Here is a 16,252-nt window from a genome sequence, read left to right as displayed (position 1 = left end):
AGCCTAGAGCAGTAATGGTGAAATAGAGAGGAAAAGCGTGGCAGAATTTACCTTCTGATGAACCTTTCTGCCACTTTACGCAACACAAGACACACATTCTATTTGGGACTGTGAGACTCAATCACTTACAGCTTTTTCTAGGAAGAGGCTATCTCCAGATAAGTGGTAGGTGCTCAGCAAACCCCCCAGAATACGAATGGTGCTCTCAAAGAGGTTCACATCCACATTCTTATCAAGCTGTAAGTCAGTTGCCACCCATTTCTTTGCTTCTTCAAACTCTGCAAGGCACAAAAGGGAACAACGGTTGGAGGAAACACACTGTAATTATAACAGCACACTCAAATGACCAGATTAAAAGAGTTAGTATGCCATACTGCCTTGATTGTTATTCAGTCTATCAAAAGGAACCTGTATTTTTAAGGGGCAATCTGAAGAGGTTACAAATATACTGAAGAATACACACTGGGAGAAGTTAGACCTCGCATCAGTTTAATTCCTATGCAATACCACAATGTGGGGATATGCAAGGAGACAAGTACTTGGCAGAGAAATTACACATTTAGCAGGTCTTGTAAAAGCACATTCCTTCTTTATTAAAATAACGCAAACGGGAATTATCCTGGTATTCCAATAATCCACCTCTCTCAATATAAGCCTGCAGTCTATTACCACCTACTTTACTGGCCATACAATCAGTCACATTTTCACCATAAGACTTTTTAGATTTTAGTTAAGGCTACTTAAATCAAAGCTACTGCCTGTCAGCTTCCCAACATACTATTTATGTATATATATGATCTTGCATTACTTCACCATCATTAATGACTCACAACAGCCTTATGAAGTAGGAAATATTTCCCATTTTTCAGATTGGGTGCTGAGATAAGGAGGGATTAAGTGACGAGCCCACGGTCACACAGGAAGTTTGTGGCAGAGCTGGGAATTGAACCGAAGTCTGTTGAGTCCCATGCTAATGTTTTAAGCACAAGCTCTCTCGGTATTCAGGACACCAGGCATCTATGACTACCAGGAACTAGTACTAGGGAAAACAAAGTTGCTTCTTTAAAATATTGCCAATTATCTGGAGACAGAATGCAAAGGTTAGAAACTAAACACCCTTCCACTGAGGCTTCTTAGGATATTAAACTATCACTAGGATAGCTCACCAAGATCTATCTCCCACAGATCCGTCTCCCTTGTGAAAAAATCAGTTTACAAATACGTTCTTTTATACAGGCCTTAAAAAAGGATGACAAAATAGATTTTCTACATTCCATTTCAGTAAATTGTGCTGTCAGATTTGTTATCACTGTCTAGCAATAGGTAGTGCAATAGAGAAATCCAGACTTTTCTTACAGAAGCAGTTTTTATATTCACAGACTCATGAGAGAAAGATCTGCACACTCTAACACAACTTTCATTTATAGAGGTTTTTTTATCCTGAAGAATCCCAAAGAGCTTTACAGACTATGAAGTAATCACTTAAAGGAGAATTGCAATAGTATATAAAAGTTTCCAAACAGGTGTTTATTTTAAACATGTCTAAATCACTAATAAATTTAAAAGCTCTCTGCAGATCATATTTAAATATTTTATAAGAAAGCAGTCACACTGTCAACCTGATGAAACACCGAGAGAGAGCTCAGACATGCAGTGAGAGACACAAACGAGATGTTTCCACAGTGGGTTTTTTGTTTGATTTCAAATTGTACATAAATGTACGTATTAAATCAAACAAGTAAGGAAAATATAGAATCATGGAAGACTACTGCAGTTTCTTGTGCCGTTAGCTGCAGATCTGATCTTCTAGTCTCAATACATGTCAAACTGTGTTTGTTGTGGAATTATTATAAAGGTGGCTGTCTCCACAGATCCCACAGTTGTCAAAGCACATCAATGGAGACATTTTCACGTATTTGTAAATACTGCTTTGTAGTTTCCTTGTTTAACTTACATGTCCCGAATAAGTGATTTTTTTTTCTGTAGTCATGTAAGGCAGTAGCTTAAAAACAAAAAAATCAAATTGAGGTTTTAAAACCCAGTACCAAAACACAGACACTTCTGGAGTGAATTAGGATACCTACCATACAGTGAACAGAAAAAGTATACAACAGTTTGGGACAGGAAGTGATGAGTACTGTATCCTATTGAATTTAGGAGGGAATTTTGCTAGACAATAGGTAATTACGCAAGTAAAAATGTGGCTTGCACATCAGCATTAAAATGTGGTTAAAGTCAGAAAAAAGTGAATAAAATCCTTAATCCAGTGGTTTTCAAACTTTTTCTAGTGACCCAGCTGAAGAAAAATGTTGATGCCCACAACCCAACGGAGTTGGGGATGAGGGGTTTGGGATGTGGGAGGGGCTCAGGGCTGGGGCAGAGGGTTGGGGTGTGATGGTGAGAGCTGCGGGGTGGAGTCGGGAATGAGGGGTTCAGGGTGTGGGAGGAGGCTCTGGTCTGGGGCAGTGTTGCAGGAGGGGGTCAGGGTTGGGCTGGGGGTGCAGGCTCTGGGGTGGGGCAAGGGATGAGCAGTTTGGGGTGCAGGAAGGGTCTCCAGGTTTGGGGAGGCTCAGGGCTGAGGATAGGGGCGCAGGGTTACCTCAGGTGGCTCCCAGTCAGCAGAGGTGCTAAGGCAGGCTTCCTGTCTGTCCTGGCACCGCGGACTGCGCTGCGCCCCGGAAGAGGCCAGCAGCAGGTCTGGCTCTGTTAGGGGGCTTATTCCTTCATCCACTTACTTCCCTGGTCCTTCTCGCATGAACAGAGAGCAACAATACCCGAAGTCCAAAGGTGCAAACAATTCGATGTTTATTGAGGGGAACTTCCAGCAAGCATGATTCCAGTTTCCTTCCTTAGTATCCTCCTTCCCAGCTCTGACACCACAGAGCCTTACACCTGTGTCCCTGTTCCCATTCCTACCCTTAGCCAAATATGATTCCAACTTCCTTACTCCCATTCCCTGTTCCCATTTCCCCCTTTAGCAAAACATGATTCCAATTTTCTTACCCCCATTCCCTGTTCCCATCTCCCTCCCCCACCACACACCCACCCCCTCCCACCCACACCCACAGAGTTTTCATGCACACCCAACAAAGCAACAATCTGATCCCCCAGAGCCATCCCAAGGCTCAGATCCAGTCTCTAAAGGTAGTCTGTTAACTCTGCTTTTGACTTTAAACCCTTTTGTGCCAAATCATCTTTCACTACCCCTAACTAATTTACAACCCTTCAGCAGCCCTTGCTGAAGCAGCACCAAACTTGAAAGATTACTGGCAGCTTCCCATAATGCTGCCCTTACTTCAAACCTCTCACAAGCAGACTGAAGTGCCTCCTTTCCCTGCAAGGCATTCAGTCCCCATGGGCAGGGACCTTTTCCCACTACCCATGTACCAAGGAGGGTGGGCTCCTCAGCCACCCCCCATCTCTCTGGGTCCCCTAACAGGCTCCTAGGCGGAGGTGCGCAAACGGCTCTGCGTGGCTCTTGCGCACAGACACTCCCAGCTCCCATTGGCCGGGAAGCTGGTGCTTGGAGAGGAGGCACCGCGCGGAGCCCCATGGCACCCCTGCCTAGGGGCTAGACCTGATGCTGGCTGCTTCCAGGGTGCAGTGCGGTGTCAGAACAGGTAGGGACTAGCCTGACTTAGCTGAGCAGCACATCCAATAGGACTTTTAATGGCCTGGTCGGCAGTGCTGACCAGAGTCGCCGCAACCCAGTGCCTTACATTCTGCAACCCAGCACTGGGTCGCGACCTGCAGTTTGAAAACCACTGCCTTAATCAACAGATTCGTGTGGATTCTCCATGCATCCGATGAAGTGGGTTCTAGCCCACAAAAGCTTATGCCCAAATAAATCTGTTAGTCTTTAAGGTGCCACCGGACTCCTTGTTGTTTGTGTGGATTCTGTGTCTTATATACTTATAGTCAAAACAATTAAGTTATTAGCTTTATTCCTTTAAGCATTGCAAATCCAACAGAACACCGAATTATTTTCTGGTTTACATACAGAATTGTTGACTAAATTTCATATGTAGAATATCTTTAGTAACAGTGATCATACACAAGCTAAGAGATCCCAGACTGACTTTGCAAGACTGGCACTTAGAAAGGCCCCTCCAGCATCTTAGTAAGCATGGCACCACCCTGGGGCACTGGTTGTTTCAGTACGGAAACAACAACAACAGGCAGACCTAATAATCCAGTCCCCAATTTCTAGCAGGAATGCCAATTCATCAATAGATACAGCCACCAAAATTATTCCAGAAATGCTTTTACCTACAGGATGCAGTTGGAAGGAACACCTTAAAAACAAAGAAACATAGATGGGAGAAACATAGGAAGAGAAAAGAAAATTACCTTCTTTTAAGCCTAAAATCCACATGGTATCCAAAGCATCAATTAACGTAAGACCGAGTCCAAACCACTCGCTGTAGGATTTGGACAAAGGTTTCAGTTCATCATGTCCCCAGGCAAACTCTTTATAACCTTTCCATGCATGGTGGAATGCTTCTATCACAGCCATCTGACGTTCATTTACGGGCACTGTGAATGGAAATCAACACCTTGTTGAAGAATGCTGAAGCTCAGAGTTATGCAGCCACATGAGACTTTTCTCCACAAACCCTACCCAAAACCAAGAGCCCTCATCTCTGCAACTAAAGATTACATTACACTAGCTTCAGTTACCTCAAGTTATTTCTTTTTAATAGGATCTTTCCAACCTGCAGTAAGCGGTCAATATTTTTAACCAATGATTTAGTGAGGCAGCAATGGAAATCTCATTAACATTGAACTCCAAAAACAATATTTAGAGAAATACACACAAAAAGCTATGTTAATGATAAAATAACATTATTAAAGTTGCCAAGTCAAGCATTTTTAACTTAAGATATCCCAGAATTAAGGTTGCCTGTACAAACTTAATTCAGATCCCTATCTATTTCCTCTACTGCCAAATTTCAAGTCCCTGCTCCAAAACATGGAGGTGCTAGAGCTTTTCAAAGAAAAGACCACCAGAATTTATCAGCAAAACAACTTATTTTCCCTAGCCTTGATCTCAAAAATGGCTGAACAGTTTTGGCTGAAATTTTCCAAAAACAATTCAGCCTGAGGCAGACAGCCAGCATGAAAAATTTCAGCCCCAGTGGTTAAAGTCTGGCAAAAAGTTATGAGCAACTAAAGAAAGGGTCTTATTATGGGAGTGTCTGACAACCTTAATAATAGGTGTTGCTACCAGTCCCACCTATATTAAGAGCACTTACACATCAGGCTGCCAATGCACTGCATGCTATTACAAGTAAAGCCTAGGTTTTGCAACAAACAAGAACTCTCTCCCACTAGCTCATCAGAGAGCAGATTCCCAGATTCTTTGCTGCACTGGGACAGCAACTGAAGAGTCAGCTGCCTAGTCCTGGTAATCCTCAAAAGCAGTGTGTGATGAATTAATGGAGGAAGTCACTTCCTTCTCCCCAACCGGTCTCCAAGGGACCAGCAAACCACTGTTGAGAAAAAGTTGTCCTTTTCAAGCCATCTCTCTAAACAGCTATTTTTCCCAAGGGGAGGGCACTTCTCCTTTTGGGATGTGGAGCAGAGAGAAAATCAGGCCATGCTGCCTATTTTCAGTGCCACTCCCATTTCTCAATTTCAGGGAGGGAGAAAAAAGGCAAGAGAGGTCAAAGGTAGGAGCAAATGTCCATTTAAACAAGGGGAGGAAGGTTGTGCATGAAGGCATGCACATACAGGGAAACCAGGAAAAAAAATGGTAGTAAGATATTTATATGGGAAAAAGAAAAGGAGTACTTGTGGCACCTTAGAGACTAACCAATTTATTTGAGCTTAAGCTTTTGTGAGCTACAGCTCACTTCATTGGATGCATACTGTGGAAAATACAGAAGAATTTTCCACAGTATGCATCCGATGAAGTGAGCCGTAGCTCACGAAAGCTTATGCTCAAATAAATTGGTTAGTCTCTAAGGTGCCACAAGTACTCCTTTTCTTTTTGCGAATACAGACTAACAAGGCTGTTACTCTAAAACCTGTCATTTATATGGGAGGGACCAAGTGTTTCACCAAGCGGGAGGAATGTACATTTTGCAGAGCAGGGAAGGTGGTTGAGGGCAGGTGCCTATAGTACTCCCCAACATAACGTTGTCATCTTCTGGCAAGGCAAAGGAGAAGCCAATAACCAGGAGCCTCTCAAAAACATTCCCTAGTGTAGGGCCATCCTGTTTCCACTGTTGTCCACTTACATAGGAGGTATTAGAGTAACAGCCGTGTTAGTCTGTATTCGCAAAAAGAAAAGGAGTATTTGTGGCACCTTAGAGATGAACCAATACAATATGCATCCAATGAAATGAGCTGTAGCTCAAGAAAGCTTATGCTCAAATAAATTGGTTCGTCTCTAAGGTGCCACAAGTACTCCTGTTCTTTTTATAGGAGGTATTGCTGCTCCAGAAATAAAGACAGCACTTTCCTTAAGGATAAGTAAGTATAGTTTAAATATACTCAATTTAATAAATCACTCTGGGGCTTATGGTTTATTGTGGTTTGTTTTTGGTAATGAAATAGAAGATTCAACGTTTGCATGCAATATCCAGGACAAGGTTAGGGTAGAGATGCATGTGCCCAATATATATCAGAAGCAAAAAAACCACACTTCGTTTGGGAGTGGCAAGCAGGCAGAGGTGAGCTGCACAGTGGCAGCAAGTATAGCACGCAGTCTATTGATACATGATCTGGCAATTACAGCCACGTATGATACTGTGCCATGGTAACAACTAGTACAGCTAATGCAATATTCGTGCATCAGTATTTTCATATTCTCAGTTCTCAGCATTATTTGTGAATCACCAGAAACCTTGAAAAAACATGCACCTGTTTTGTCACAGCAGATCAAGTATGCTGCAGGATTTAGATGTTCTAGATGAACAATGCATAATCTCTTTTCAGTCAGTTCCTCCCCTTCCCACAGGAAGCAACTCTTTCTCAGGTAAAAATAGCAGATTTAAGGGATGGCATAACCTTGACCATGAATCTAATAGGGAGATATAAACATCTAAATCTCATGGTCAATAATGAGAAAGGTGATGGTCTGTAGCCCATTACCTGGCTCTTTCTGATCTTCCACTTCCACAGACGATGGTTTTTCTGGTTCCTTTATTTTACTGGAAGGAGATTCAGTGATTTGGTCAGGTTCTATCACTGCTCCTCTCCAACTGCAAGTACAAGGTATTTCAATAATATTTAACTAGATTAAAATAGAGACAAGAGTTAAAATGAATTATCCTTATCTCTACTGTCAAACATTGTTCATTTCATATTTTCACAACAGACTGATAAACAGGGAACTAAATATCAGAGGGGTAGCCGTGTTAATCTGTATCCACAAAAACAACGAGGAGTCTGGTGGCACCTTAAAGACTAGCAGATTTATTAGGGCATAAGCTTTCGTGGGTAAAAAAAACCCAAAAACCCCACTTCTTCAGATGCATGGAGTGAAAATTACAGATGCAGGCATAAATATACTGATGCATGAAGAGAAGGGAGTTATTTTACAAGTGGAGAACCAGTGTTAACAAGGCCAATTCAGTCAGGGTGGATGTGGTCCACTCCCAGTAATTGATGAGGAGGTGTCAAGTGGACCACATCCACCCTGACTGAATTGGCCTTGTTAACACTGGTTCTCCACTTGTAAAATAACTCCCTTCTCTTCATGCATCAGTATATTTAAGCCTCCATCTGTAATTTTCACTCCATGCATCTGAAGAAGTGGGTTTTTTGGTTTTGGTTTTTGTTTTTTTTTTTACCCACGAAAGCTTATGCCCAAATAAATCTGTTAGTCTCTAAGGTGCCACCAGACTCCTTGTATTTTAGGGAACTAAATGAGATTTTGATCATGGCACAAAATAGGAAAAGATCACTTATTGGCTCATTAATATTATTTGAAGTCAGTGATTTCTTCCAGGCAAATGGTAATGAACCTTTTATTGAACTGAATTAAGAAATATGAAGGCTTTTAGGATTCCATGAAACAATTGCTGCTGTAATAGAATTTCTTAAAGGAATCAGAAATGTACAAACTCAAAATGTGTGAAAGATCATTGCATTTGAAAATATTACAGGTGTTGACTTCCAGGTTTGAAATTATTGCATGAATCACTTCCAATTGATTAAAACAGTCTCATGCAAATGAGCATTACCAATTCAACTGTGAACACAGGACAGGGCTGCCCCGGGGCGGGGGGGGTGTTCAAGTGGGGCAATTTGCCCCGGGCCCCCAAGAGAGTTTTCACAGGCACGTCCTTCAGTGCCGCTGAACACACCCGGAGTGAAGAACCCGCCACCGTTTCTTCCGCGGCAATTCGGCGTCGGGGGTCCTTCCGCTCCATGTCTTCGGTGAAGTGCCCCAAAGACCCGGAGCAGAAGGGCCCCTGGCCCCCTGAATCCTCTGGGCGGCCCTGACACAGGATAGCAGTAATGTAAAGTGCTTGTTTTGTTACATGGTTTCCTCAACAAAGTGGCATCATAAATCAGTTTGGAAAAGAATTACATAAGAATTACTCCTGAAGGTAAAACCTTTTAAATAGGACCAAAGTCAAGAAAGGTTCACGCTGAGGGTTAACAGTTTTAACAACATCCTTTTATGTATCTGTACATTAACTGAATTTCAATATGAACTTTAGCTACCCCCAGAGAAGCATGGTTTATAGAACTCACAAAGCTTGTATGTTAAAAAAAGATAGACCTTATAGATCCAGTTACTACTACTGCATTAATACTGACATTGTTACTAGCATACTACAGACCTACACAGAAGTTGTTTTCCTAGATTTACCATCATTGCTGCCAGTAGTGCCGCTCTACCAGTGGTCGCAATGGTGGGAGTGCTTGGGTAGATAAGATTCTACAACCACCGTGCGAGGGTTTCGATGATATGATGGCTAGAACACTAGTGCAGACTCGGTGCCACTGCCCGCACCAACTGAGCTGCACCAGTGGCAGCAAGGGTGAGAAAAATTTTAGGAAATTATATCTTGTGTAAACATACCACAGGTATCTGTGGTCAACTTTTACTATTCTCTCTATATTGAACAATGAAGTCAAACGCTATTGCTTATTCCCAAATTAAGTGAACATCATGATTAATACACCAGAAAGTTGTAATGCTTTCACAATACTGGTTAATATGGTGAAAGTAGTACAGCCTCCTTAGAGTGGATGCAGTTACATCAGTATGAAGGTGCTTTATACAAATATAGCTATTCCCATATGGGTAGGGGAATAAGCTATTCCAATATAAGGCACCTTTATATTTGTATAAGTTCATCCATACCACAGGTTAGTATGCATAATTACACTGATTAAAAAATCCTAAAAACACACACACCCTGACGGACAGTTATACCCATACAATTTGCAAATGTACATCAGGACTAAGATAATGATGATTGTGCTATTGTATTAGCATCTAACACAGAACAAATTGATAGAGTGAAATAATCTTACAGACTGCAAATTTTTCAGGGCAAGGGCTGCGTCTACCTGTGCATTGGTACAGTGCTTAGTTTAATAGGGCCTCAAATCTTGAGTGGAGCATATAAGTAAAATAACATTCTAGGCAGACAATGAAAAGCCCTCACAAATTTGTACATTCATCTTATTCCCAACAGATTCTGAGAGAATAAAAATAAAACTAGAAGACTGCTCCAGCAAATCGTAACTTGTTGGAAATATTTCTACCTACCTAATAATGGACTTTTCTGTTTTCTCTTCTTTATCAGCCTGGCCAGGTTCTTCGTCAGTCTTGCCAGCAACATCTTGGGCCTTTATTCTTGCATCTCTCCGTGGCGGTCTGATCTGCAGATTAGGCGGACCACGTCGGACGTGAAGCGGCTTTGAGCGTTTCTAAGAAAGAAAGGCAAAAGTAAATCAAGATGCATATGATCTACTGCATGGGTGGCCAATACGCAGTCCCAAAGCATCCCAGAGTTGTACAATGCAGTCTGAGAACACCCTCATTTTTAATATAGAGATGTAGTGCAGGGGACTACAGGTCACAGCATGCAACCTTTCATCTCAACCAGACAGGCTGAGGAGGAGGGAAATCATGTTTGAATTTTTTACCTCTGGTAAAACTGTACATAGCTCCTTGGGTAACAGTTATCGGTGAAGATATTAGGCTACTTGTATCATTACCAGGTATATACATAACACAGAGCACTGTCAAAAATGTGAACTTATTATACACATATATATAACTAGGTGCAATAATTGATACTAGTTATAACAAAGAGATGCATTACTAAGGGCTTACACATGCAGAAGTGATCCAATATCAGGAATTATTTTTCGTAATAGATGCACATTATACAAATTAGAAGAAAGCACCACATGAGAGATCATTTTCATTTAAAACAAAGAATCCTAAATTCCCTGAACTAATTGTGCGAACAGGAGAATGTGTGTGGAAACACAAACACACACACACGCACACTTTAAACAAAGTTCCTTTTTCCTATCACTCCCCCAATGAATTTATTGGAAACCAGACAGTTTGTATGACCCGTTAGGAGTGTATCCATAAAATAAATAACTTTCACACACCCGCAGAGCATCTCAGAGTTAGAGAGCTACTAGATTTATTATTATTTCCACCTCTTCTGGGAAGCTGTTGCAGTTTACCAGAGATGTTGACTATCCCCTGCCTCATATTCAACTGTGCACACTCTAGCCAGCCACAGAGCCTGGGGGCTGCTCAAATTTCCAGGACTGAGGTTTGGAGAGCTCCACAGCAGGTCAGAGCACATATTGCTGAATGAGAGGCAGGCAATGGTGGGTATGCCTGGGCCTAGGCCAAGCACAAGCAGATTCCTCAAGATAGTAAGATGGAGCCTAGAATACCAGGTCACAAAAGCCTGAAGTATCAGCACTGACAAGCACACCAGTGGTTTAGGAAACATACTGAACACAAGTTCACTATTAAATAAAGCCCACATGATGTCAACTGAGAATTCCAGAAATATCCTACCCCCACCTCCCAAAATGCTTTCATTGAGTATTAGTGGTCTTATTAGACAGCTGACTAGCTCCTTCAGACTGAGCTAAGAAGAGAGTTCTCAGAAATCAGAGCAATTCTCTTCTCTTTAAGTCTATGGATACATACAAAAGCCAGAAATACTACACTGGAACCAAAGCCTTTCTTGAGAGTTGACTTCTCTACCTATAGGAAATTAATTCTTGTAACAGGCCTTCGTTTCTTTTTCCATTACAGCTGTTGGAATTAAATGCTATTTGCAGCTTTCACAAACACTAGGGTTAAGAAGAACATTTTTCCTTGCAATACCTGAAGTGAAAGCTCTGGGTAGTTAGCATCTGCTTTCTGTGGTTCTGGTAAAACAGCTGGATTTGCTGGTTTCAATCCAGGGATTTCTGGTTCTGTCTTCTGATCTTCTGCTGATTTGTTCGTTAGACCTATACGGATAAAATACATTCAGTACACATCAAACTACCTGGCATAAGGAATTAACACTTTTGATGCTAGCTGGAAAACTAACTCTCCCCACACCAAATGTAGACAAGCACAAAGGTAGTCACCTGTATTCTATATGCAAGTGATATCTTTTGTGTGTGGGGGTGGGGGGGGAAGCTACAGATCTTGCATGTCTAACTGAAAGTGTTAAACTACAAGCCTCCATAATAATAGATTTGGGTTTTTTTTGTTGATTTCTTTAAAAACAAAACAACAACTTTTCAATGCTGAAAGAAGACAGTGTTGAAGGCAAACTTGGACCTCTTTCCCTAAAGTGCTTAAAAAGAGTTCAACCCTTCTGCATAATCACATTGGAGAGAGAATTGTTTTTCTTATCCTCTAAGTCAGTGGTTCTTAACCTTTACTGCAGCCTGCACCCCTTTGGTTCTCAAAATATGTTCTCGCATCCCTTATCAGAAATCGTTGAAGTAGGTCAGTTCTTTAAACCTAGATATAGTTTTTGTTTGTATATTACAGTAATCGTTAAAAAATGTATAATGTTAATAAATGCATAGGTTTGATGAAACAAAGTAGTTGTACTTATGTGTCTGTGCTTAATTTGTGTTTTCGATGATGTACCTTCTAAAAAAATCTGGCCTGTCTCGCACCCCCAGAAATGGCATCTCGCACCCCCAGGGGTTGCGTGCACCCCAGGTTAAGGACCACTGCTCTAAATCTTTAGGTTTGGGCTGTTTTATTTATTTTTTAAACTAAGTACTAAGGATGTTTGCATCCTCTAAACTCACTATTAGCCAAAACAAAATGTCACTTCAGATATTCAGGATAAAGAACCAAAATGAACTAACTGTTATTCAAATTTTTTAAAAAAGGGATGAATAGAGTAATTTCTACCTGAACATTTGCAATAAAATGTATGTAACATTAACTAAACTTCTGAATAAAATATTTTTTTCTGTCAGACATTGAGCACATATTGCAAAAATGTAATTACAAAAACTAAGAACATGCAATCTTTTAACCACTTATGACATTTATTAGGGCAACCTTAAACTGTATGGAAGACGTACTTTTCCACTGTTCCCCCATGTTTGTGTATGAAATGACTCCACAGACTGCCAAGAAGGCAAACAGGAAGAGAATTACACTCCGCTGTAGTCGAGAAAGCTGCTTCCATTTCTTTGAGAAAAAAATAAATAAGAGGAAGACTCTTTAGCATGACAAGTAGAAAGCCAGCCCATTGCTGTCAAACCAACCAACCCATGGAAGTTCTTTTAGAGTAATAAATATGAAATTGATTATGTGTAGGTTTTACACTGTTTCCTATTTTGAAAATCGATCAGTTACTTTGTCATGATATGGAAAGTAGCAACGCAGCATGCTAGCATATGGTAGGCTGGGTCTGAGAACAAATCAGGGCCAGTCACTGGCGGAGTCTGTAGAGCTTAGAGAAATTGCACTGTGATAAATATCCTGGACAGAACATCAACTACAGTACAAAGATCTTTACAGCAACCTTTCACTGGCTGATCTATGCATCTGCCCGGATGTGGTTCTGGAAAAGAGCCCAGAGGCTCCTCCCTTCTGGCCAGCGAAGTGTACATAAGGGATGTGCAAAGCAGAAGAAAAATAGGGGTGTGGAGGAGGGGGGAGAGAGAATGAAAAAATTATGACAGGTTTCAGAGTAACAGCCGTGTTAGTCTCTATTCGCAAAAAGAAAAGAAGTACTTGTGGCACCTTAGAGACTAACCAATTTATTTGAGCATAAGCTTTTGTGAGCTACAGCTCACTTCTGAAGTGAGCTGTAGCTCACAAAAGCTTATGCTCAAATAAATTGGTTAGTCTCTAAGGTGCCACAAGTACTCCTTTTCTTTTTGTGAAAAAATTATGTTAGTGCATCAAAGCAGGAAACTTAAAAATAAAATAAGCATCTCAAGCTGGATAGGAAAAGCAAGACACTCCACCTCGGACAATCACTCTTTGTGAAACTTATATAAACTAGAGACTGCCACCAAAAAAAGACAACCATCCACATTCAGCTTTGGGAAAGTTCAGTAAACCAACAGCATAATTAACAAGAAAGTAAAACAAAAGACTGTTCACAATTAAGGACAATCCGATGAAATCAGCAGCCAGAGAAGAGTAAAAACCAGCCTTCTATTACGTATGTTCAGTAAACTGCATTTAGTGATAGCATTTTGGGTCTTGTCTATTTTAGTGCCCTCACACCATACATACCATTTCACTCTTTTTGTTTTGTTTTTTGTTAAACCAGTGTAACAGCTTGCTGCTAACTTTTTGCACTAAGAAACCCTTCCCACACTGGGCAAAGCAGCATTTGGGCACATCCCTCAGTTTCCCAGAAGCTCTTCTGCCCCACGGTACTTCCCACAAACCTTGCACTCTACTCCTACCAGGGTTGAGACACCAGGTGCATCCACATTGTTGCAAGCAACCACAGGCCACAAACATTTCAGTGAAGACTGACATGTCAACACACTTCACTCTGCCAAGCGGCATAGACATATGTTCCCTGTTATTCCCTAAACTGCTGACTGTACAGCAGAGGTCCCGAACTGTGGGGCACACTGCCCTAGGGAGGGAACAGAGGAACATTTGGGGAGGGGGCAGCTGGGGCCCAGGCCAGCCGAGGCCCAGGCCAGCCCGGGGAGTTGGTGGGGGGGCATAGAGAGAAATCCATCCAGCTCTGTTCCTGGGCCCAGTCCCCTTTACTCCTGCTTATGTTCCCTGCTCCTGGCTCCGGGGGCAGGGAATCACAGACGAGGTGGGGGGCGGGGGTGGAGGTTGAGGTAAAAAGTTTGGGGACCACTGCTGTACAGTGATCTTGTACATCCCTCCCCCAATGCAAAGGGTGAGATTTTGATATTGCTCAATCTTCTATGTCACCTTTTATCACAACTACCTCCTGGGCTACCTGTATCCTTATCCCCAATGTGGTTCCCTAGGACAAGTACAAATGCGGCAGCTCACCAGGATGGAAAGGGAATGAAAGTTGGTAATGCTTTCTCCTCATTTCTCTCCTGTCTCAAGAGGAAGATGAAGGTGTGTAACCCCAGACCACCACCACCTCCCATGAGCATGTTCACCAGCATCCTACCTCTCTTCCTTGAGATGGGTAGGATAAAAGGCGAGGGGGACGGGACCGGATGACATCTAGTGTCCAACCTGCCCCTCTAGGCATATCCTACCTCTTTTCTTTAGACTGGGAAGAGAGAGATGTTGCCCTCTGTCACCCACCTTCCCTATGCAGGGGTGCCTTATGCTCTCTTCCTCACTATCTAGGGTGCCCTTTCGGGGTGGGGGGGAATGGGCACTCCCTCACTGATACTGCCACTGCCTGTCCTCCGCACCCCTGCCTCAGTGTCTGAAATACCCCCAACCCTCCTCCACATCAAGTGGGGAGCACCACTCCCATAAGGGCTCTGCCACCCCCACCCCCCACCTTTCAAACAGTGGGGGGACTTTCCCTCTTCCTTTGACTGTAGGGGAAAACACCCCCTCCCCCAGCAGGGTCTCCCCTCCCCCAACGTCCGCCCTCTCCAGCGAGGGGGGGGCTACTAGGCCCCCCCTGAACCTCCAGCAGGGGGCAGCGTCTCCCTCACCCAGCGGAGGGGCAGGACCCCTCACCGTCCATGAGACCCCCTTCAGCAGGGAGGGGGCGGGGCGGCCACATCACCTGGGCCCCTCCCCTTCCCGCAGGAAGCAGGCCCCCCACCCGGGCCAGGTCCCTCCCTTCCCCTCACCCTCCAGCAGGAGCGCCTCCTCCAGGCCTTGCTGTTGTTGTAGCCGCCTGCCCCCGCCGCCTCCCCGAGGCTCAGGGTCACCGAGATGAAGTCCCGTCTCGGCGGCGGCGAGGCCGAGAACATAACGGCGGCTTCAGGAAGCAGAGCCCGGCCCGCGCACCGCTCCCAACCGCCAGCCGCCGTCCGCCCCAACCGCCATTATCCTGCCTCCCGGCCGCCGCGGAGCCGCGCCAGACGAGCCCGCTTCCGGGTGCCTCTCTAGCCTCACGCCCTGGCGGGACTCTATGGCGCCCCTAGCAACAGCCTCCCGCTTGTGTGCCTAGCAACGCCCGGCCTTGGCTGCCATGCGGGCACCAGAGATGCCTTGCTCCCCGTTATCGCTCATTGCGCCCCTGCCAGGGGGAGCAAACCTCACTGTGAAACAGCTCCCCCGCCCCAGACATCCACCAAGGTGTAGGGCCTTTGAAATGCAAAAAAACAGGACAACCCAGCACCCTCCCCGGCAAGGCAAGCCTACCACAATCCCAACCACCAGGCAACTCCGCAACCCCCCTTCAACAGCCACTGCTAGTCTCCAGAGAGATAACGCATAGAGATAAGAGATCAGTAACATCGCACGCCTCCTCACTCTCGTGTGACTCCAGCCCTCTCTCACACGCGTGCCGCGCACTTACGTGTTGGTGGCAGACAGCTGCTGGATTTCCAACAGTTTTGATCTGTTATTGCTTAAACGGTGGAGGTGGGAACACTGCAGGATCTTCAGCTGGACGCAGAAACTTTTAACATTGGGTATCCCAGAGTATTGTGATAATCATGCAGATCTTTAGACCCAATTTAAAAAGACCCAGCCAATTAAATGGTTTTTCTGGCAAAGCCATTAAAAAAAATAACTGGCCAGGCCAGTCAAGTCAAATACTGGTCAGGTGGTAACCCAAATCCACCAGCTAGGCAGGGCACTTAGTGCAGAATTTGATCACCCTTTGGCTACAGGTAGGGATCATTTCACCTG

At 43.7% G+C, this 16,252-nt stretch overlaps 1 protein-coding gene across 2 annotated transcripts in view; it reads right to left on the bottom strand.

Moving 5' to 3' along the window:
• Positions 1 to 15,467, bottom strand: part of MAN1B1 (mannosidase alpha class 1B member 1) — a 48,027-nt gene extending 32,560 nt beyond the window's left edge. For both annotated transcript variants that reach the window (XM_077835995.1, XM_077835996.1), the window contains exons 1-7: positions 15,244 to 15,467; positions 12,550 to 12,658; positions 11,336 to 11,463; positions 9,737 to 9,897; positions 7,099 to 7,208; positions 4,351 to 4,536; positions 130 to 278 (exon numbers count right to left, since the gene is read on the bottom strand). In XM_077835995.1, coding sequence (XP_077692121.1) covers positions 130 to 278; positions 4,351 to 4,536; positions 7,099 to 7,208; positions 9,737 to 9,897; positions 11,336 to 11,463; positions 12,550 to 12,658; positions 15,244 to 15,366 — 966 coding nt within the window. In that variant the 5' untranslated portion in view covers positions 15,367 to 15,467. The remainder of the gene's footprint in view (positions 1 to 129; positions 279 to 4,350; positions 4,537 to 7,098; positions 7,209 to 9,736; positions 9,898 to 11,335; positions 11,464 to 12,549; positions 12,659 to 15,243) is intronic.
• Between the last annotated feature and the right edge of the window lie 785 nt (positions 15,468 to 16,252).

Source organism: Eretmochelys imbricata, chromosome 16 (assembly GCF_965152235.1).
Source record: "Eretmochelys imbricata isolate rEreImb1 chromosome 16, rEreImb1.hap1, whole genome shotgun sequence".
Lineage (NCBI taxonomy): Eukaryota > Metazoa > Chordata > Testudines > Cheloniidae > Eretmochelys > Eretmochelys imbricata.
This window is presented reverse-complemented; position numbering and strand designations above follow the sequence as displayed.